A 22,713-nucleotide genomic window follows, 5' to 3' on the forward strand; every position below is an offset into this window, starting at 1 on the left:
TTTATATAGTCATTAAACAAGGCAGCCAATAAGCAAAGTATCTAAAGCAAGTGCACAATACAAAAATACTTTGTTTATATAATATAACAGTCACAGACTGGTAATTTGGTGTCCAGTGACAGATTTTGCAGTATATACATTTAGAAAGCATTAGGAATGATGAAAATTGGACATAAGCTTAGCATTTGGAAGATTGGACAGGCAAGAACAATATGTCCTTCTCTGTGAGTCAGGAAACTGACTGAATTAGCTTAGCTGTTTCATCATATCTCAACCTAACTCTGCACAAGGCATTTTGGGAGGTTACTTTGACATTATCTCTGGATTAGCCACCTGGAAGGACAGGAAGCAACTGAACACAATAAAGTCAATTTAAACTTTTGTTGACTCCATATCCATCAAGTGCTGAAAGCTGCCTTTGAAATCCTCTGGATTTATTGTTACCGTTGTTAACAATGAAAAGGCTGGAAAGAATCAATTTTATATCTGGTCCTTCATATCAGAAAAAGATTAAAATATAAATAAAAATGTGAAGCAACAAGTAGAACAGCACAGCAATATTTATTGCATGAAATATTTTCCTAGTTGAAAGCTCATGGAAAATAAGATAAGTTTTTTCCTGTAACTAAAAAATATTAATGGCAACTTTCTCTCCATGTCTCTTAAAGAAAGCATTTCCCCAGAGAAATTTCTATTATTATTTGCCACTTCTTTTCAGGTAGTTGGGGCAGACTGTGAAAAGCCAATGTGAGGGCAGGGTCATAGGTAAAAGAAATAGATGAATGAATTCATAACAACAACAGAAGTTTGCAAAATTATATAAAAAAAGACTAAAACAGGAAAGGTTCCTAGAACTGACCTTACCAGAAATGCTAGGAGGATAACCTTTTACAATCTTTAAAAAATACGATGAATTCTATTTTACAGAGGGGAAAAAAGTCAGAAAGCAGAAAAAAGGGTAATATAGCTTCAATAACTAAAGAGGGAGACAATTTGACTTTAACAAGAAATCATTATTAAATAATAACTGTAAGCTCTTTACAATAGTTTTGGAAATATTTTGCAAAATAATTTTGTAATTTTGAAAAATTATTTAATTCATAATATATTACTGTGATGGCGAACCTATGGCATGTGCGCCAGAGGTGGCATGCAGAGCCCTCTCTGTGGGCACGCGTGCTGTCACCAACTGCTCGTGTGGGTTCCGTCGCGCTTATTTGCGTGCACACTCCAGTTTCAGCACTTGGTGCCGAAAGGTTAACCATCACTGATATATTATCAATATTCTGTTTCTTTTTCATGCTTAAAATAATTGATTTGCCTGAGGCAAATCTTAAGAGTATAAACAAATAGATATTTTTGCTCAGTACAACTTCTAGTTTTTGTTTTTTTATATTTGGGGAGGTTGTTTTATCCTGGCAGATTCCGTGTTGTGCAAAGTTTGCCTTTCTCAATCCAGGGCTATTTTTTGTTGATGTTTTCTCTTTGTTTGGGCTATCTTCCCCATTGTGAAGGTTGCGGTGACCCAGCTTTGATATTATATCTTTTGTTTAGGTTTCAGCATTTCCCCAAATCTTGAAAATTTTAATTCTAGACTGAAATAATTGCATTCAGCTAATGGCCTTTTACAGATAGCTCTTAAAGTTAGTGTATACAATTCCTTAAAAGGGCATGTTTTATGTTGTATCCCCAAACCTCTACATTTTTTTCCTCCAACACTGTGATTGGGATAAGAATGACTAAAATTATTTCAGTTGCTAATGAGATAGGGCAGTATTGTGTATTACACACTTTAGTAGAGACAAGGTATCAACAGCTGCCTGAGATCAGAGGAGGATTTGCTACTCCTCCAGATGTTCCCTTCTTTTCCCCTGTTCCCCAGAAGAAGTGTACACCCACTCACTCTCTGGCCAGCTGTGCTCAAGAAAAGTCATTTTGAGGTGGTCTTTGAAGTAATATATTGTGAAGTTGCTGCGGCATTTACCTGAGCATGCAGATGCCACGGAAACTTTATAATGTATTGCAATTTAGACTTCCTCAGAGTAATGCTTAGAGGAATGTCAGTTTGTAGCATCAAACTGTGCATAATGGTATGTGATTGGGTATTAAATATCAATAACAATATGTCCTCTTGGTTGATATTCTGGAGGGAGGAGCAACTAATGAGAGAGGGATTTAGCTAGGTGAAAGGACTGATTTAAGGGAAACTTGGAGTCCAAACCTATATATCAGAGTGAGAGGCTTATGAATATATATTTAATGCCAGGTAAGGCAGAAATTCATATTCTACAGATATATTAAGAAAGTCAGTCTACAAAGCATCAAACTTTAACAACCTCCAGGCAATTCTTCTGCACTGCCTACTTGGGCCAGAACAGAAATATATAGAAATATAGTGTTTGTGTATTGTTGATACTTCACCTAATGCCAACAGATAATTCTCCCCATGACTTCATGTAGATCTGGGTAAGCTGACTGGGCAGTCCACCAAGTGGAACCACTTGCTCTGTGGTTCGACGGCTGACTCCCAGGTTTTGTACTTCACCTGGAAGAATTCCAGAATTAATGGTATCAGAAACTTTTGACAGCCTAGTAGAACCAAGGGGAATATTCTCCCTTATCCATGTATTGCGTGCTACAAGTTATCCACAAGAGCAACTAATGCAATTTCTGCCTCAAGCTCAAATCTGAATCCTGACTGGAAGGGATCTAGATCAGAGGTCACCAACCTTTTCGACCTCTGGGACCACTAAATTCATAATTTTAAATCCAGTGGGCCACTAATATGAATCAAGTGCACCGCTTGCTGAAGCGCCTGGACTCCCAGTGATGGGATGGATCCTTCAGGCACTTAGCTTGGCTGCTTGTTTCTGCAACCTTAAACACTCAAAAAGCCATTTGACTCATTTCCCACAGAAAACAAAACACCAGGAGCCACAAAACTTGGATGGGCATGGCCAACTCAACTCCCACCCAGTTACATGATCCCCATGCCTACCCAGGTTTTGTGGCTCTCAGATGTTTTCTTTTCTATGGGAAGCAGGTATCTCTTTCTATCTCTCTCTGTCTCTCTCTCTGTCTCTCTGTTTGTAGCTTTCTTTCTCTCATCTCTCTCTCTGTCTTTGTCTCTCTCTCTCTGTATCACCCTCTTTGTCTTTTTCTTTCTCTCTTTGTCTGTTTTTCTTATGTCTCTCTATCTCTTTCTCATTCTGATTCTCTGGTGCGCGCTCGGTCTCGTGGGTGCTTCTTCGACTTTTGTTGGTGCTGGATGCACCTCGGTCACTCAGGGAAACGCACGACCTGCTCTCCGCCCTAAGACATTCGCCTGATCCCACTTCAGCTGATACTCCATGTCATAATGGGCTCCAGGAGGAGGAGGGGATGTCATCTCCCCCATTGTGAAGTACACTACATTTAACTGTGCTACACAAGATGCTGCAAGAGCAGTGGGCGGGCCAGTGTCTCAGGGCAGAGAAGCAGTCACATGTTTCCTTGAGCGACTGAGGTGTGTGCAGCACCAAAAAGGACCAGAAAAGCACCTATGAGACCCAGCAAGAGATGAAGCAACCACAGGGGTGTTTCGCTCCCGCTCTGGAATATTGAATGAGTCTCCATCCGCTGCCGTCACCCTTACCTTCTCTGGCCAAGTGAGGAGTGACTGGGAGAGGAGGGCAAGGGGTGGGGCCAGCCACTAGTGGGATGAAAGAGCTGCGGGTTGCTGACACCCGTTGCTTCGGCCCACCTGTGCCACCGCCCCTCCCCCTTGCCACAACAGCACCTTTACCTCATTCTGGCCAGCAAGGGCTGTGCTACTCCTTGCATGTTATATCACCTGCAAAGTTGCAAGTTGCATGTACCACCCTCTACAATGAGATTTCCACCCCCACCATGAGCTGCCTGGCCAGTTCCATTTTCCAAAGCGCTAGTCACAGGGTTGGCCCATTGGTTATCCTGGAGCAGCTCCTTCACTCAGGTGCACTGTGGACCACCAACATTTTCTTGCGGACCACCAGTGGTTCATGGACCACCAGTTGGTGATCTATGATCTAGATAATTCATTTCATCTGTAACTGCCACTGCATCACTGAATGTGACGGCGATCTGGCTGCGACATTTGTTAACCAATTGATCATCAGACTGATCTGGCTGGCTAAGTGGGTGTTCCCCTTCCTCCCTCACTGTTCCATGTGTGTCCCTCCCAAAGCTGCATGCTCGGTGGAAGAGGACGACCATCCCAGATACAAGGAGTGTACCAATCTATAACTGCCACTGCATCATTATATGAATATTTTCCCAGCAGAAGGGGAGATTGGAGACAGGTTGATAACTGTTGGCATGACTGGGTTGGGAGATGGCCACAAAGTGATCCTCAGATAAAGAAGTATTCATCATTTAGTAGCAAGTAGATAACTTGCAAAACTGTCACCATCCAGGGTTGACTAGAACTTCAGTGGAGGTATTAACCTCATCTGATTAAAAAGACATCTATGCCTTATTCTCTGAAGGAGATAAAACTGGATTCCTCATCTGAGAACCTGGTCCTTTAGACTTGGATAGGCAGCTTATTTTCTGTTAAGAACTGCATTTCCAAATAAATTACTGATAAGTTTGCCTAAGGCAAGCAGTGGGCAAAGCTAGAACTTCAACATGGATGGGTCTGTTATTCTCTCAACTCCCTTCCAGCACTGCCCCCCCACCCCACCCCTTTTTCCTCAAAAGACAGGCTACTAGAAGAAGTATAGTTAAGTCTTACCAACAATCTGGAATGTTTGCAAATGGCTCTTAAATCTTGACTGAAGGTGAAAGTTACATGTTCTCCTAACCTTTTTAAAGCAAGTTCAGCCATTTTCTTAAAAAAATTCAAAAGGATGTGCAAAACTGACCATTAGGCAGTTAAGCCAGATGACATTTACCTGTCTTTTGCCATGTTCCTTCAGAAATTTGTTCATCAGTTTCTTCTGTTGTTCTAGCTGTGACTGCACAAACTTCCTTCTCCAGGAATGTAGCAAGCAAGGTCTGCTGTCTGAAATCAATATGAATAATCTCATAGCAAAAAGGTATGGTTGTTTGAAAAACAAGAGCCAAGTTCAAGTAAAAAGACAAAATTGATGGCCATTAAAAATGTATTCAGTTTCCATCATGAATTGGAATAGAAGTAGAGAGTAAGTTTGGGTCTGAGTTGCCAGAGCCCAAGGTTATTCCTCAGCCTTTCAGGAATCATTTATTTTCCCCAAATTTCTTAATTCCCAAGAGGAAATATTTTCAACCGTTTAAGCTGATGTGAGAAATTTTGCTTATGCATATACATAAAAGAATATTATGTGTATTCTCATATTCTTGACCATATAATCACAGCAATATTAGTGTTTGAAAGCAACCTCTTCTTTTGAATATTTCTCCTTTCAAGAAAAATCTTGAAAGCAGATTGCTTTGTTTAAAATCCAGTAGCATTTTCCTTCATGTTTCTGAGACTATGAAGGCATTTATTATATGAAAGTGCAAGTTCAAATAAAATACCTTTCTGTGTAAAATCTCATTCTAAATCTGTCAAATGATTTTTGTTTTGTTTAATAAAACTTTAGAAACATAATTAAGGCTAATCACAAAGATATTAAATTTAGAACAGCATTACTATGAACCAATATGTGTGTTGAGTTTTACTTATACACTGAAAAGTGTCAAATGCACCACATTTATATGCACCACTTGTATGCCTTTCCTCTTTTCCCAACCAGGGCTGCTGATCGAGAACATGCACCATGTTTAAAATCTGCAGAAAATGCTAACATTCAGCCCAACCCAGGCCTTATCTTGCGAGCAGAGCCCACTGTTACCAATATCTTAAAAGTAGGTCCTATTTTGGTGCTGATCCTATGCATGTTTTTCAAGGATTAAAGTATTTTCAACACAGACGTGTTTCTGAGTAAACATAGCTAGGACATGCAATTCTTTGGCTGTATTTCAAGAAACTTAACACAATTTTTTAAAGGGTTATTTTTGGACTGTTATTTGGTTGTGGTTAACAGTAGGCCTAATAACTTAAAAGGAGTTCGAACCAAAGTTTTCCAACTAAAGAAATTGTTTCAGCTATCCTGGGACGCTGTTTTTCTCTAAAAAAAATATCAGCAGTTTTTGGTATCATGGGATTATATTGATGTTTAGTATATATCACTTCAGAGTGATTAATTTTACAAAACTAGATGATTTATAAAATTATGTAAATTTACATTAAAAGTTTATTTGTTTCAATTAATGTGAGGAATCTCTTTGCTCAGTTAATGATTTTTTCAAAATTGATAGTTAAGGGTTCCTTTTGGTTGTGTATTAATTATAAAGTTAATTCTAAACACAAACGTTTTAGCAATGTCTGGGAATGAAGCAATTGATTTAACTTCATTTTATCCATTCAACAAACATGCTAAAGCCTACTTGGCACAGATCACCTGCAAATTATAAGACAATTTAAAACTGTAGTTTATAATTCCGGTTAGTCAGACAATAATACCAAGATAGAATTGGTGCTTGTTAGAAAAGCCGTAACGGCTTGGTTCTCCCATAGGATTAATCCAAAATTACAGCACATTATGGCTCAGCACTGTGAGCAGTTCAGACAAACACAGTTCAAATTCCTGAATGTAATGATATAAATGAAGGCAGAATCAAATTCTATTCTAATTCTGTTCCTACCTTAGAGAAAACTTTAGTAATTCTGTCTAGCCAGCATATATCACTTAATATCCCTTTACTTAATTCAGAACTAAATATAGGAACTGTGATAAAATACAAGATTAAACTATATATACCACAGACTTACTGGTAAATGCCCTTTTAGCCAAATGCCCCCAAATGTGGCTGTCAAATTTAAATATAAGGGGAGAAAAATTAGATACTAAATTCATATCATTGCAAATATAGGCAAAGGTAAGGTAAAATTGGTCCCCAGACTTAACAAAATCAGATTACAATATTTTAAGGAAGAAAGGAGCTGGATACCTGCTTCCAGTACTTGCTTCCTATGTAGTTACACATAGCTAGGGTCATTTTATTAAAGTTTTGAAAGCTCGTCAAATTCCTATTTTTTGTGCATCTAGATCCACCATCCTTATTTTATTTCTTTTTATATCAGACAATGGATTCAGATCACTCAAAATCCCCAGAAGGACTGCTGGGAGTCTTGGGACATATGCTTTCAGGAAAGAGCTTGGACCTACTATTGGCAGCTGCAGCAGCTACAGGAAAGCTGAAATCCTTTGCTCGGAAATTCATCAAGTGAGTGTATATGATGAATTGTTGAAAGTCAGGGTTGTCTGTTATTCCTTTGATAAACTAAAGAATGTGGTGTAATACCATCATTTGGTAAGATTGTTTGCTCCTGGCTATGGAATTGCCTATGTAAATTGCAATGTGACAATTTCATTTTGCTTGAGTAAATTGATACTGAGAGCAAGTGGCAACCTTTTTGGGACTCAGGATTGTACTTTCAAAAATTATTTGTGAGAGCAGCTACAGGTACTGCTACTGTAAGGGCCATAGTGGTTAAGCAGCAGCATTACTGAATGGGAAGAGGACAGAATTTTCTATTTACTCCTCACCCCCACCCTTTTAATGAGGTTTTTAACTAAAATTTGCTTATTAGAAAGTTAACATTGTACTTTACCTAAGGATTTTTCCCCCTGTAAATCATAGCGTTAAAACCCCCATTGTTACTCAATAGTACAGAATATTTGGGAACTGCAAAAATGGGGTTGCTTCTATCTCATTCCTGCTAGTGCCTTAGCCCCCTAACTTGAAGGCTATAAAGTTGTGAGCAAAACAACTATAGGGCTGTGTGTCATCCTCAAAGATTACACTGAGACTACACTGTGATCAGAATTTTATCTTAAGTCCTCTTAATAAATAAAGATATTCTAGTTAAACAAACAACAGCTGGAACAGGTTACTGTGTTCTGACCTTTATTGAATGTATTCAAGCCAACATTAACTGTCCTTATGTAAAACGTTAAATAATCATCTTTCTTAAGAGAGTAAGCTGAATTAGATTTCCAGTCAGTGAGATGCAATCAGATCTGAACATGAGGGGACTTTCCATATTTTTAAAAAAATCATCATCTTCATCATCAGAATCTTTTTCACAAGATATGTTTATGGAAGTCATCAATGCCCCATACAGAAGAGATCTCTGTAGATCTTTGAAAAAAGGATGTCAGTGCTCAAGAATATTGATAGAGTTTCAGAACTGTTGCTAGAGCATTTGCTTTCATCAATCCATCATCATACAAATAAAGAAAATGCATCACTGATATTCTTTCTATGGATGGTCATACATATTATAAAAGTCACCCCAAGAACAAAGTGTACAATACTGTGGGAGACTGAGGCTAAATAGCAAATAGCATACTGTGGGAGACTAGGCTAAATAGCAAAGCTTCTGCAGTCCTTTCTTTCATTCACAATAAGTAAAACACTGAATAAGAATGATCTACATATATAGGAGGGTCTAGCCAAAAAAGCCAGTTTGGCGTTGTGATCAAGGCACCAGGCTAGAAACTATGAGACTGCGAGTTCTAATTCCACCTTAGATACAAAGCTACCTGAGTGACCGTGGGCTAGTAACTTTCTCTCAGCCTTAGGGAGGAGACATTGGTAAGCTACTTCTGAAAAATCTTACCAAGACTTTCCTAGGCAGTCTCCTTGAGAGTCACTGAGAATCAGACATAATTGAACAGAAGAAAACAAAAAGAAAAAGGGAATTCCTATTCTCCAGAAAGAAGATTGCTACCTGCCTCAAATTTGACAAATAACATCTGGTTGATGATAGGGGAGTTGAACTTTTGGATAGTAATGAAAAATGTTATGTTGGGAGAAACAAAGATGATGTAATTCCAACAAGAATTTCATCTCAGCTGCGAAGCATGGGAATATCATGATTTGGGGCTGCTTTACAGCCTTGGGGTGAATTGAGTAAATAATAGATTCTAGTTTGAATCAGCAAATTCTGTCAGGGTATTGAATTCATCTGTGAGCTGAAGTTTAAATAAATGTAGGTCATGTAGCCCACAAAAAGAAATCTATAACCAAATGGCTGAAGCAGAAGCAATTTAATATTTTGGAACGGCTGAATCAAAGTTCTAAATATTACTGATTAGAAACGTTCAATAATGTCTGAGAAGTGCAGCTTATGAAAGACAGCCAAACATGTCAGTGAATTGAAGCAGTTCTGTAAAGAGCAGTGGGCCAAAATACTTGCAATTTGATATGATCAAAAGGTACTGGAAATGCTTGCTTAAAGTGATTGCTGTTAGTACCACAAGTTAATAAATCTAGAATGTTCTGTATGTTTTCCGAGAAGTCAATTAATGTTGGCGTAATATATTCCATAATGACACGACATTCTTTCGTGTGTCATCTGTTTAACCAAGTCTTTTTATTTACTAATAGGTCATAGATGAAATTCAGATAACACTGTAGGTCATACTGTTCCAGATTTGCAGAAGCTTCAAAAGGATTCATAAATATTCTCTTACCATGTGAATAATACAGAAATCACTAAATAAATGTAGAGTTTATTTGCTGCTCCCATTTTTGCTAAAGAAGATAGAATAACTCTGTCCTGTATTCTTTGATATTATGCTGAAAACTAGCCTAGTAGTACATATCAGAGCAGTTTAAGAGCAAATTATAGTCAGCTAACAATTCTAGTTTTTTCATTCATGGCACAAGCGAAAAAACAAGTTGAATAATTTAACACAGTTCAGAAGTCAAACTGGGAGAATTGTGAGGTCCTTGATATTCTCTGAGCTTGGTTGTTTTCTTGCAGACATTTCATCACCTAACTTGGTAAAATCATCAGTGCTAATTGAGAATGGAGCTTGCTCTTATTTTATATAATAGTGTTTTTATTTTATTTATTTATTTATAATTTAATTTCTATACCGCCCTTCTCCCGAAGGACTCAGGGCGGTTTACAGCCACATTAAAATACAAAGAATAAATAGCAAATTTAAAAAGAATTTAAAAACAAATATTTAGTAGGCCAATCGACTAAAACGGACATAGACCGACATAAAACCCCTTAAAATTTACAGTTAAAATACACTTAGGCTAGTCCTGCTCGATGAAATAATAAAGTCTTCAGTTCCCGTTTGAAGGTCCGGAAGTCGGGGAGTTGGCGTAACCCTGGAAGCAACTCATTCCAAAGGGCCGGTGCTGCCACAGAGAAGGCTCTCTCCCCCTGGGGGCCGCCAACTGACATTGTTTGGTCAACAGCACCCTGAGAAGGCCCAGTCTGTGGGAGTGCACAGGTCGTTGGGAGGCTATCGGTGGCAGAAGGCGGTCTCATAGGTATCCCGGTCCTAAGCCATGGAGCGCTTTAAAGGTGGTCACCAACACCTTGAAGTGCACCCGGAAGGCTACCGGCAGCCAGTGCAAGCCACGCAGGATAGGTATTATATGGGAGCAACGCGGTGCTCCCTCAATCACCCGCGCAGCCGCATTCTGGACTAGCTGGAGCCTCCTGGTGCTCTTCAAGGGGAGCCCCATGTAGAGAGCATTGCAATAGTCCAGGTGGGAAGTAACAAGGGCGTGAGTGACCGTGCGTAAGGAGTCCCGGTCAAGGAAAGGGCGCAACTGGCGAATCAGGCGAACCTGATAAAATGCTCCCCTGGTGACGGCCGTCAAATGTTCTTCAAAAGACAGCCGATCGTCCAGGAGAACGCCCAAGTTGCGCACCCTCCCCCTGAGGGCCAATACTTCACCCCCAACAGTCAGTGAAGGCGTAAGCTGACTGTACTGGGGCGCCGGAACCCACAGCCACTCTGTCTTGGAGGGGTTGAGCTGGAGCCTGTTCCTCCCCAAAACTTGCCCTGGTCAGTTTTGGTGAGAATGATCTCTTTCTATAGAAGTAATTTATACAAAGAGACTAGTAATGATGAATTGGCAGACCATTCCTATCAACACTGACAGAGCAAATCACCAGAATATAAATTGAGAACGAACTCCATTTCTTAATAGCACTGGTGATGTTACCTACTGTATTTTTTGCACTATAAGACGCTCCGGTCTATAAGACGCACATTAGCTTTAGAGGAGGAAAACAAGGGGGAAAAAGATCTGCCTCTTGTCTCCCAGCATCCATCCAGTATTCATCTGGCTAGTGTCCTTGCAGCAAACAGCCTGCCTGCTGTTTGTCTGCTGCCTCTGCCAGGGAATGCTGGAGCCTTTGCTGCAGAGCAGCTGATTGGCAATTGGATCGGCGGTATTCCGGGATCAGCAGTATTCCCATTTGCTGCTGCCCGTTCACTGCCTGTTCACTGCCGCCCATTTGAATGGGCAACGGTGATAGGTGGCGGCGATCTCTAAAACAGCTGATCGGCAGTATACTGGGAGGCTGATCCAACTGCCAATCACCTGCTTGGCAGCGAAGGCTCCAATGTTCCCCGGACCTCCTCCTTCCCGCCGCAATATTTGCTCTATAAGACATACAGACATTTCCACCCATTTTGGGAGGGGGGAGTGTGTCTTATAGTGTGATAAATACAGTAATTATGTCTGCAAAAAAACAACCAGCTTAGAGAGCATCAAGGACCCCACAGTTCAACCCTGAGCTACAATATTCTCTGCTAAGAGAGGAAACTAATTGGTGGTCAAAGTTCACAGGGTCTGTTAAGGTAGTTGGTTTGAAATAGGAATAGTTTCTAAGTCAGGAGTGTCCTTAATTTCTAAAGTAAGGAACATGTTCTGGGAGCAACACTCGAACAAAACACACACACACACAAATAAATTATTTTAAAATGTGATTTCTATTTATTTAAAAGTATTAATATTCAGTCAGTGAAATACAATTGATAATTTATCATCTGAATTTTTTATACTTTTCCTTTCTGATTAAAGATTATAATTTAATGGCAACTGTTGGAAAGATTCTGGGAGAATTCTGTAAAAATGGGAGGATTTGTATACCAACAAGGCAAAAGTGAATTCAGATGTGGTTTCAACACCTAATAATCTCTCTTAGTAGAGAGATACGAAAATGAAGACAATCATCCAGGCCAAAAGCATCTTTTTAAAAAATGGCTAAATTGTAGCAATTAATAGTAGTTATCACGATTTAGCTTTTTTAGATCACTTACTAGAGATTTTTGCCCAGTGAGCACCAGACCTCTTGTCTGGCACACTTTTGCTAATTGGTTGTAATCAAATAACTTCGATAGCAGTCAACTCTTGAGTAATTTTTATTACCAGATTATTTGCTGCCTTTTTGCCTTAGAGATGCCTTTTTCTTTAAAAAATGTATTGGTGAATTATAATTACCAGATGATATGATAAAGGACAACCAAAATATGCTAATACAGTCAGAAAATTATACATTGATACTGTATTCAATTTAATATAATCAGAAAAGAATATATTGAATATTAATTAAAGGAGTGACGTTTTGAAGAAACCAAAGAGAATATTCATAAAGAATCCATAAAAAGTACCTCAATCAAATTTCTTTCTCTATTTCATAGGGCATATATTCTGCTGTGCTTTCTCTGAGCAGTTTAAGAGCTAATTATAGTCAGCTGATCTATTTTCTCTTTCCTTCATTTTAGAAATAAGTATTCTTTATGCCAGCTCTATACATTATATATCCTGTGTAGAGCACATTAAAGATCTGGGGAATTATTGGTTTGAGCGGAGTTGTAATCTTGCCACAATTTATCTTTTTGATAATCTACAGTGTTGGTGAAGACTGGTTTCAGGAAGAGGCCAAAGAATGATCTTCTAATGAAGGGCTTTTTCACCAAGCCAGGATTTTCCCAACTTTAGGGAAAAAGGGTCCAGAGATTCCTGAACAATTGTGACATTGCAGTTTACTAGAGAATGGACCAGGGTTGGGAAGATTTTACCTCAGTATAATTGTTACAGGGTAGAGGATTACTACGGCAAAATAATGTCTATAATAATGGCCTATCGAAGTCTGAAGATGCAGAATTCCTGTATTCTGACTTTGCTTTTGCCTCATTTGGAAGGTGGGAATAATTGTGATCTACCTGATTTTTTTTAGATTAGTTTGCACATTAAAGATAACAGCCTTTTTTAAAAAGAAATTAAATTGTTAAAGAACAGTTAAAGTGAACATTTCATATTTTCATTCTTTACACTTTCAGGCTCAATGAATTTACCAAACATATCAGTGGAGAAAGCTGTAAGTCCCTCTTTCCTTTCCTTTTCTTTTTTTTTCCTGCCATCAAGTGTCTGCGTAGCTAACCCTGGAAATACAGGCTTTCATGGGTTAACCATAAAAAGCTTCCAGGGAAGGGGGCCTGGATCAGGGAAGAGTTGAAAGTGAGCATGGTGCCTGGCAGCGTAGGCTGGCCCAGCTCAGCATTCCTAATGCAACAAGGGGGACATTCAAGTTATGACTGGGGTCTCTTTGTCTTTTTGGCTACCATGTGCACCAGCCTTTCCTCCAATCCCAAGAATAGTGACTTTGTGCGCTTTGGGTGGGGTGCGCAACCCTGAAGAAAAAGGGTTAACTTGCAGCTGTGTGTCTGCTTCCTTCCCTCCTCCCCCCCCCCCAATCTTAAGTTTTGTGCACCCATGTAGTTCAAGTCCTTTGGATGGAGTGATGTTTGAATCCCACTCAGCCCAAGATAAGGAGTCTGAATATGTTTACATGTGATTACACATGCAAAAGCTCTCTGACTTTCCACTGGACAAATCAGGAAGGAGTTTGCAGTTGTTGAAAGAGTTGTTTTGTTTTCATTTGTGTGAATGTTGCAGTTTTGCTCAAACTAGATTTATCCTCAAGATAAATTGGATTTTAATTCCTATAATCCTCCAGCCAAGTATTACGGAAGTGGAAATCCAGCACAGTTTGGGGAAGGCTGTTTTAGAAGTTGTATAATTTCATCATAAACCATTCCAGAGGGGATTGATAAAATTTCAGAATCCAGAAAAATAGAACTGAGCAGGCTTTCCATATTTTTAATAGCATCTCTTTCCTCTGCCACTTAGCATAATGTTATAACTTAATACTTGTTTTGGGATTATACAAATTACAGGAAAAGACACCAACTTTCTTTATTATTTATATGCCTCATTAAAAAAATTACTTGAAATCTGGAGGAAGGATGGATGGAAGTGTTTAAATATTTGTTTCCGAAAATGTTTGGTGCCCTATGTTTAGAATCCTTTTTCCTTTGGTAGAGTTACATAGAAAATGTCAATGTTTTGTTATAGATGAATAAATAAATGAAGTTATATGCAGAGTATGAACTGTGATGGCTTAAATTTTTGGAAATCAAATTTCCATTTTTTTGAAGGACCATTGTGGATGAGATTGATTGATTTAAATAAATAAAAATGAATGAGTTGGTATATTCCTTTAATGGTACTGTTTAGTGTGATGGTGGCTACAAAACACTTCATATATCAATATTTTGATTTACATATGACAAGTGTTCTGATTTTTATCTCTTTCTTTCCATCTGAAATCTAGCTAAGGGAGCCTCAGTCCGAGCACTTCTCTTTGACATCTCATTTCTTATGCTGTGTCATGTTGCCCAGACCTATGGCTCTGAGGTAGGAACATTCTGATTTTTGTATTACATCACATAGAGAAAATAGAGAGAAGATCATGCTCAGATATTTATCCTTCAACATGTACTACACAGAATATCTTTTATTTGCCATTCTTCCCTACATGCTGGCTGAAATTTTGGGGTTTATATTACCAAACCTCTGGACAGTACCAGATTGAGGAAGACTGACATATAATATTTTTTTAAAAGAATAAGAATTAGAGCATAGTGTTGGTGCCCATCAGTTTAGAAAAACGTATACAATACTTTCTAAAATTCGGAAGTTCTACCAATCCACAGTCAGACAGCCTTAAATTGAAGAAGACTTGGGACAGTTATGAATCTTCTCCAAAAGGGCCATGTCATCAAAATTATTCCAAGAAAGAAAAATAAAATTTCTCAGGAAATCATAAAGAACCACCTCCAGACCTCAAGCACTTTAGATACGATCAATATTTATAATTCTGTCATCTGGGTTAAAATGGGGTTCATAGGAGAGTGTGAGCATTTTAAAGATAATGTTTTTACAAACTGTCAAAGTCCCTGACACAAATGGGGTAGAGGATTGGAAGATCACTTTATTTAAAACTGCAAAATGACTTTATTTAAAACTGCAAAATGAAGCATTACTAGAACTTTCATCTTCGTGTGTTTGTACTGCCAATTGGTGTAATTGAAGTATTCTAGTATCAGAGATTTGGTTGTCCTCTCTGCAGTCCTCTAGATTTAGGAAATGAAATTATCTCTGGGATTCTATTCTTGTCCATAAAATTGCAAAGGAGATAATAAAGCAAAAATTGCAATGGTCGCTTATTTTTTTTTTTAATTTGCATTTATATCCTGCCCTTCTCCGAAGACTTAGGGCGGCTTACACTATGTCAAGCAATAGTCTTCATCCATTTGTATATTATATACAAAGTCAGCTTATTGCCCCCAACAATCTGGGTCCTCATTTTACCTACCTTATAAAGGATGGAAGGCTGAGTCAACCTTGGGCCTGGTGGGACTTTAACTTGCAGTAATTGCAAGCAAGCTGCTGTTAATAACAGACTGCATTAATCTGTTGAGCCACCAGAGGCTTACCTCTGACATTGAGACTGACACTCAAACAAACAAAATAGGGAAGCAGATGCTAATGCCTTCTCTTCCTCTTCCAAACTATTGTCGTCCCAGAATTCTTTATCTGTAGTGGGACATTATACTAGGCAGCAATATAAAGTTCTGTTGCTAGTAACGGGACTATTTTTTTCACTGAGCATTTCATGTATTTTACTTACTAAAAATTAAATATTTCTTGTTTGCCATTAGTGAGTCACATTTCCAAATAGACCACTGAAGGAAATTGATTATGCATACTAATAAAAGCAGTTGTAAACGTAAAAACCATTAAAGAGAAATAGAGTCCATAGTAATAAAATGTTACAGACATACAGATACCGGTAGTTTAATTACTGCACGTGGTTAACTCTAAATTGCTCCCATAAATTATGTTAATTTGGGGAATTCCTTTATATATGTGTCTTAAAGCCTCTTCCTTTTATTTCTGGAGTGAAATAAATTTTTCTTTTACTCCCATGTGCTATTTGTACAATGCAGTAAGTAGCATACTGTGAAAGTATTTCCAGAATTATCCTAGGGTTGTCCAACTATTCGCTAGAGGGTGCTATTGTCCTTAGTTAAGAATTTCATGCTATATTATTTCTTGGTTGGCTGCTTTCAGGTGATCCTATCAGAAGCTAGCCCTCCAGGAGAAGTGCCTTTCTTTGAGACCTGGATGCAGACCTGCATGCCAGAAGAAGGGAAAATTCTCAACCCTGACCACCCTTGCTTCCGACCTGATTCCACCAAAGTGGAAACATTGGTTGCTTTGCTGAATAATTCTTCTGAAATGAAGTTGGTGTAAGTATTTAGTGAGGAGCCCCTAGGCTTTAAAAAAAACAGGTTGAAAATTAAATAGCGTAAAACAAAATAAGGGTAAGTGGGGAGCTGGATAAGGGAGAATAATGCCTTGGATAAATTATTATATTCATTTTGCTTTTTTGCCTCCTTCTATAATATTGTTACTACTGAGAAGGCAGATGAAATGGCAAGAAGCATGTCTAAGCATCTCTGCTGCCATCTTGGAGATCCTGAATGCATGGGAGAACGGGGTTCTCACCTTTGAATCCGTCCAGGTATCTTTCTTACCCCGAGATTGTATCAAGACACATACATGACACTCTAGAGCTTTTAAAAACTAGAAACATTTGAAGGGAAACACTGGATTAAAGAGCCCCAGATTGTTCTAGAATTGGGCTGATCTTTAATTGGAAAATTTAGCATTATCCTCCATAGTAGGATTGGGTAATCTGGAGAATATGAAGTTCAAGAAAGCATATTCAAGGACTTCTGGAGGAGGAATGTGGAACTAAGCATATCTCCAAAAGAGAGAAGACAAATTGTGGCAAATATTAAAGAATTGGTATGTAGGCTAGAAGACAAAGGGATCAAGCCATCATGCTTTCAGCTACAATGGAAACTTTAAAAGGATACTGTGTTTGCTAGCTTTACTTTCTAATTACTTTTGCAAATTGCCTACTGTATTTATTTATCTAATGCTGTTAGAGAGCTTTGGAATAACAAGTTTGAAAAGCCCCCTAGTGAATTTACCTTTATTCCTGAACAAAAAAAAAATTAATAAGTTTAAGAATTTAAAGAATTGGAAAATATGGGTAGTACTCTACAGTTGTTGAGGGTAGTTGAGCCTGGAATTGCCATGGGTGTTAGTTGTAGCAGTTGTAAAGCAGGCCATCGTGGGACCTGACTTGACATTATGACTGGATATTGGCTTTCTTAGATGCAGTCATTAAGTGGATGTAGGGGAAGAACTGTGATCTTTGTGATCCAGGCTTTTGTCCAGCACAGCACAGCAGTTCTCCTCCTGCCTGTTAAAGAGACTACCTTACACGTGGACTCTTTCTGGCAAGCAATGTTTCTTATTCTCGAGGCTGGCTGAAAAGAGTTCCTTGGAAGGAACATGTTGTAGCCAACAAACTTCTAAGCAACTGGTTAGAGAACAGAAATATTGCTTTTTTTTTTGCAATTTTTTTAAAAACAAACAAACATAAAAGCATCTTCAATCCAATTACAGTGTGTTGGTGGGCTGGTTACAAATCTTTTGTACGGTTTTAACATATACATCTCTTTAATTTATCTAATCTTGCTATACATCCATCTGATATCTATCCAAATATCTTAATCAATTAATCCTTTAATTAACCAATGGCTACAACATTTCATTCTCTCATTTCATATAAGTTTCCATTAGTTAGTATTTTATCTAATTACATCATTCCATCACCATATATCCATTTAATTCAGTATTTTCCTTTATAATAACCTTTCTCAAATCTTTTCTAGCATATTCTTCCTTCTAGCCATTGATAAAATAAATCCCATATTTTATAGTATTGTTTATCTTCCTGTTCTTTAATTTCAAATGTCTATTTACTCATTTCTGCACATTCCATTATTTTCCTAATAATTTCATCTTGCAAGGTAATTTCTCATTTTTCCAATTTTTAGCAAACACAATCTTAGCTGCTGTTATAACATTCACAATCAGATATCTCAATTTTCTACTATATGTTTCAGATATAATCCCCAATAAAAAAAACTTCTGGCTTAAAGTCTATATGTTTTTTTAATCATTTTTTCCAACCATGTGTGTATTTTAGTCCCTACATGTCCACCACATATGGTAAAAGGATCCAGATATCTGATGACACTTCCAACATTTTTCGGCTTTATCTTTGAACATTCTGGCAATTCTTGTTGGGGGTAGATGCCACCTGTAAAACATCTTATGCAAGTTCTCTTTGTAAAGTTTCAACATATACATCTCTTTAATTTATCTAATCTTGCTATACATCCATCTGATATCTATCCAAATAGCTTAATCAGTTAATCCTTTAATTAACCAATGGCTATAACATTTCATTCTCTCATTTCATATAAGTTTCCCCAAGTTAGTATTTTAATCTAATTACATCATTCATTCCATCACCATATATCAGTTTAATTCAATATTTTCCTTTATAATAACCTTTCTCAAATCTTTTCTAGCATATTCTTCCTTCTAGCCATTGATAAAATAAATCCTATATCTTATAGTATTGCTTATCTTCCTGTTTTCTAATTTCAAATGTCAATTTATTAATTTCTGCACATTCCATTATTTTCCTGATAATTTCATCTTGCAAAGGTAATTTCTCATTTTTCCAATTTTTAGCAAACAACATCCTAGCTGCTGTTTAAAACATTCCTCTATTATATGTTTCAGATATAATCCCCAGTAAAAAAACTTCTGGCTTAAATTCTATATGTTTTTTAATCATTTTTTTCCAACCATGTGTGTATTTTAGTCCCTACATGTCCACCACATATGGTAAAAGGATCCAGATATCTGATGACACTTCCAACATTTTTCGGCTTTATCTTTGAACATTCTGGCAATTCTTGTTGGGGGTAGATGCCACCTGTAAAACATCTTATACAAGTTCTCTTTGTACGCAGTAGACATTGGCATTTTATAGTTTTGCATCCACAATTTTTGCCATGCCTCTAAATCAATCCCATATCCAAAATTCTTCCCCCAAGCAATCATTGTCTCTTTAACTTCTTGTTCTTCTAGTTTAACCTCTAGTTAATATCCATATAATTTCCTAATTACATTGTCATCGGTACCTGTTAAAATTTTATCTAGACCAGTCAAATTATTATAAAACCCTTCTGCTTTGGAAAGCTTTCGGAAGGATCTTTCTATTTTGCTTCATTACTTTTTGTGTTCTATAATCAAATTTACCATGACTACACCATTAAAGTCACCCAAAATGCAGATATTCTCATAGTCCAGTTCAACAATTTTCATATGTAATTTCTTGTAGAAGTCTTCTTGATTGTCATTAGGAGCGTATAGTGCTACTAGCAGTATTTTCATATTATTGTCTATTATTTCCACCATCAAAAGTCTTCCATTCTCATCTGTATGTATTAGCTTTGCCCTGATTGTATCTCTTATATATAAAGCTATTCCTTTTTTCTTGCCTTGTGGTAGTGAGGTAAATATTTCCTCCAATTTTAGCTGTATTAATAATTGTTCTTGTTGTTTTTTAATATGTACTGCTCACAAACAAATTATATCCAATTTTAATTTCTCTAATTTGTGAAAAGTTTTCCTTCTCTTAATAGCTGAATTGAGTCCATTTATATTTATTGTTATCCATTTTCTCTCTTCCATTTTCATACTTTATAATTAGGATTCATAGCTCTTGTTGATCTTGATTCACGTTGTGGTTTAACTTCTACCTTACCACCTATAGCACCTGTCAACCTATTTACTGTCAAACACTGTCAAACTATTTACTGAATCTGCACTACTATTAATCTTCTCATAGTTCCCATCACCAATCTCTTTCCACTTATGACTGTATGACTGTAACTTGTGCTGGCAATCCTTATGATTTATATTGATATACTGACCATCAATTGTGTTGTAAATGTTGTACCTTGATGAACGTATCTTTTCTTTTATGTACACTGAGAGCATATGCACCAAGACAAATTCCTTGTGTGTCCAATCACACTTGGCCAATAAAATTCTATTCTATTCTTCTTCTTTTTCAATCATCGCCAATAGTTCTGACTCCTGCAGTTCAATCAATGTGACTTCTCCACTTGTATCCATTTCTTTTTCTTTTAGATGTTCTGTGTAAAATTCTTTAGATTTGTCTATTGAGTCTATTCTGTATTTTTGTTGTTGCCATGTAAGCACCAGACCCTCTGGTGCCAGGCATCTGTAATTAACACCTTTCTGTAATAAAATTTTGGTCAAAAAGTGGTATTCTCTTCTCATCTCTCTCACTCTTCTTAGAACTTGCTTCAATACTACAATTTCTTTGTCTTTGTATTTCAACATTTTATCTCTTGCAATTTGCAGTATTGTGCTTTAATGGATTTTTCAGTGAATCTTATATGAACTTCTCTTGGGAGATTATGTCTTGTTGCATATCTCATATGTACTCTAAAAAATCTCATCAATACCGTCAATCATTTTTTCCTTACTAATTTCTAAAGCTTCGGCCAAAATTTCTACCATTTTGTCGGCCAGATTCTCTCCCTTCTCCTCTTCTATATTTTGAAATCTGAGAAAAAAATCCGCTCTATCCATCTCCCAACCCAATGATCCACTTTTATCTCTTTCAACCTCCTCCAATCTGCTATCAATGTTTCTAATTTGTTTATCTCTTTGCTCTTCTCTTTCCTCAACTTTTTGAAGTCTGTCCTCATATTTTTTCATCATTTGTTGTATATCTTCCACCTTTTCATCTGTTTTCTCTGTTCTTTGTTTAATTTATTCTGCTTCTTCTTGTAGATTTTGGATTCCTTGCCAAATTACCTGTAGGGTAATCTCTTTATCCTTTTCCTGTTGAAGCATTGATTGTATTGACCTTTGACCTCCCGATGGTGAGGAAGAGGGTGTTGATGTGGTCGATACAAATGTTCCTTTTCTACTTATTATGGTGTGTAAAAAAAAAAAAAGCAAAAAGCAAAGTAACGCCCACAGGACACAAAGGGGGGGAAAAAAGCTCCTCAAAAATACAAAAAAATACAAAAAAATTCTTCAGACTCTTGTATGTCTTAATCCAATTGTTCCAGTTGATCCCAAAAGAAAGAGAAAAAAAAGAAAAAAAAGGAGGTATCAAGAAAAAAGGGAAAAGAAAAGAGAAAAGTAAAAGAACATTGGCCTCTTTTATTTTTGATAATCAGCAAGGAGGGAGCACAAGAAGAAAGAAAAAATAAAAAATCTTCCTTTATAAATTCTCCAATAGTTGTCTACAGCTCTCTTTCCAGAATCACTGCAATCTTCTCAAAAAAACCACACCTCTTTTCTTCTTTCCCTTTTCCCTTTCAGGCTCCTTTAGTTGATAGTACCCAGCAGAGCACCTGAATAAACAAAGCTGCAGAGTTACAAAGTCTCTTTGATGCTCTCACCACTATCTCATCAGCAACAAACTATAACAAACATAGAACCCTTGAAATGTAATGTAGCAACTTTCTTGCATCACAAAAAATGTAAAATTGAAAAAAACACAAAGTCCACTAGGTGGCAATGTTGTTTAATCTTTCCTTGCCTCCCTCCTTCCTCAAACAGCAAAAATAATTTTAAAAAGAAACTTTTAAATTTATTACAGCACCAAATAATATTAAAAGAAAAGGAAGAGTTCCCCAAAAGAGGCACAGAAGTTTTTTTAAAAAAAAAAATACAAAAGATGCAATTCACTAGTTTCAATTCAGTCCAGACCAGTTCCAAAAGTTAAATCCAGCATAGGGTCGTTCCCAGAAAAAAAAGTCTTTTTAAAAAGCAAAAGAAGATAAATTTCTTCTAAAGTGGCCTCAGTCCCCTGCTCAACTTTTTTTTTATCAAGATTAACCTCTTCTAATCTCAGGATGATTTTTTTAAATAATATTTTTAAAAAAGTCTCTCACCCCACCAGCACACTTCTTTCCAATTCTTCCATTTCTGGAGCTGTCCCAACTTCAGTGGCAAATATAGCCAAAACTTCTTGTCCAGAAAAAGGGCTTCTCCTGGATCAGTCAGGGACTTTGCGATGTCCCTGAGATCCTCAAAAGCACCCTCAACAATCACTGTCTCTACAGGACAGTGAGGTCCAAGAAAGGACCGTCTAGACAGTAAAACATCGACGGTGAACCTGGAGCTTCAGGTCGTCCATTGTCTCGTTGCAACGTCAGCCCCGCCCCTCTAAAATATTGTTTTGAAGAGCCTCTGCCTGGTGCAGGATGAAATCTCTCCAACAAGCAGCTTTTTTACTTTCAGGGAGGATGGCTGAAAAAGGTCCATCCTAAGATTGGATTTCAGGATGAACCATTTTCAGTTGGGAACCAACCAGGTTGATGTCTATGGAAATTCTCAGTTATCCAGGTCAAAGTTGTCCAAAGGTGCTTTTTCAAGAGGCAACTGGACTTTCTGGTTTTGCTTTGAAGACATTTTGTTACTAATCGAAGAAGCTTCTTCAGCTTGGATGAGAAGCGAAACATCTTCAAAGAAAAACTAGAAAGTCCAGTTGCCTCTTTCTTGAAAAAACAC

The 22,713-nt window shown here is 37.4% G+C and overlaps 1 protein-coding gene across 5 annotated transcripts in view; it reads left to right on the forward strand.

Annotated features, from left to right (window-relative positions):
* MED24 (mediator complex subunit 24) overlaps positions 1 to 22,713 on the forward strand; it is an 87,249-nt gene that overhangs the window by 48,405 nt on the left and 16,131 nt on the right. For all 5 annotated transcript variants that reach the window (XM_058181535.1, XM_058181537.1, XM_058181538.1 and 2 more), the window contains exons 12-18: positions 4,971 to 5,057; positions 5,736 to 5,847; positions 7,127 to 7,269; positions 13,152 to 13,189; positions 14,486 to 14,568; positions 16,288 to 16,466; positions 16,642 to 16,741. In XM_058181535.1, coding sequence (XP_058037518.1) covers positions 4,971 to 5,057; positions 5,736 to 5,847; positions 7,127 to 7,269; positions 13,152 to 13,189; positions 14,486 to 14,568; positions 16,288 to 16,466; positions 16,642 to 16,741 — 742 coding nt within the window. The remainder of the gene's footprint in view (positions 1 to 4,970; positions 5,058 to 5,735; positions 5,848 to 7,126; positions 7,270 to 13,151; positions 13,190 to 14,485; positions 14,569 to 16,287; positions 16,467 to 16,641; positions 16,742 to 22,713) is intronic.

Source organism: Ahaetulla prasina, chromosome 4 (assembly GCF_028640845.1).
Source record: "Ahaetulla prasina isolate Xishuangbanna chromosome 4, ASM2864084v1, whole genome shotgun sequence".
In the NCBI taxonomy this organism is placed as follows: domain Eukaryota; kingdom Metazoa; phylum Chordata; class Lepidosauria; order Squamata; family Colubridae; genus Ahaetulla; species Ahaetulla prasina.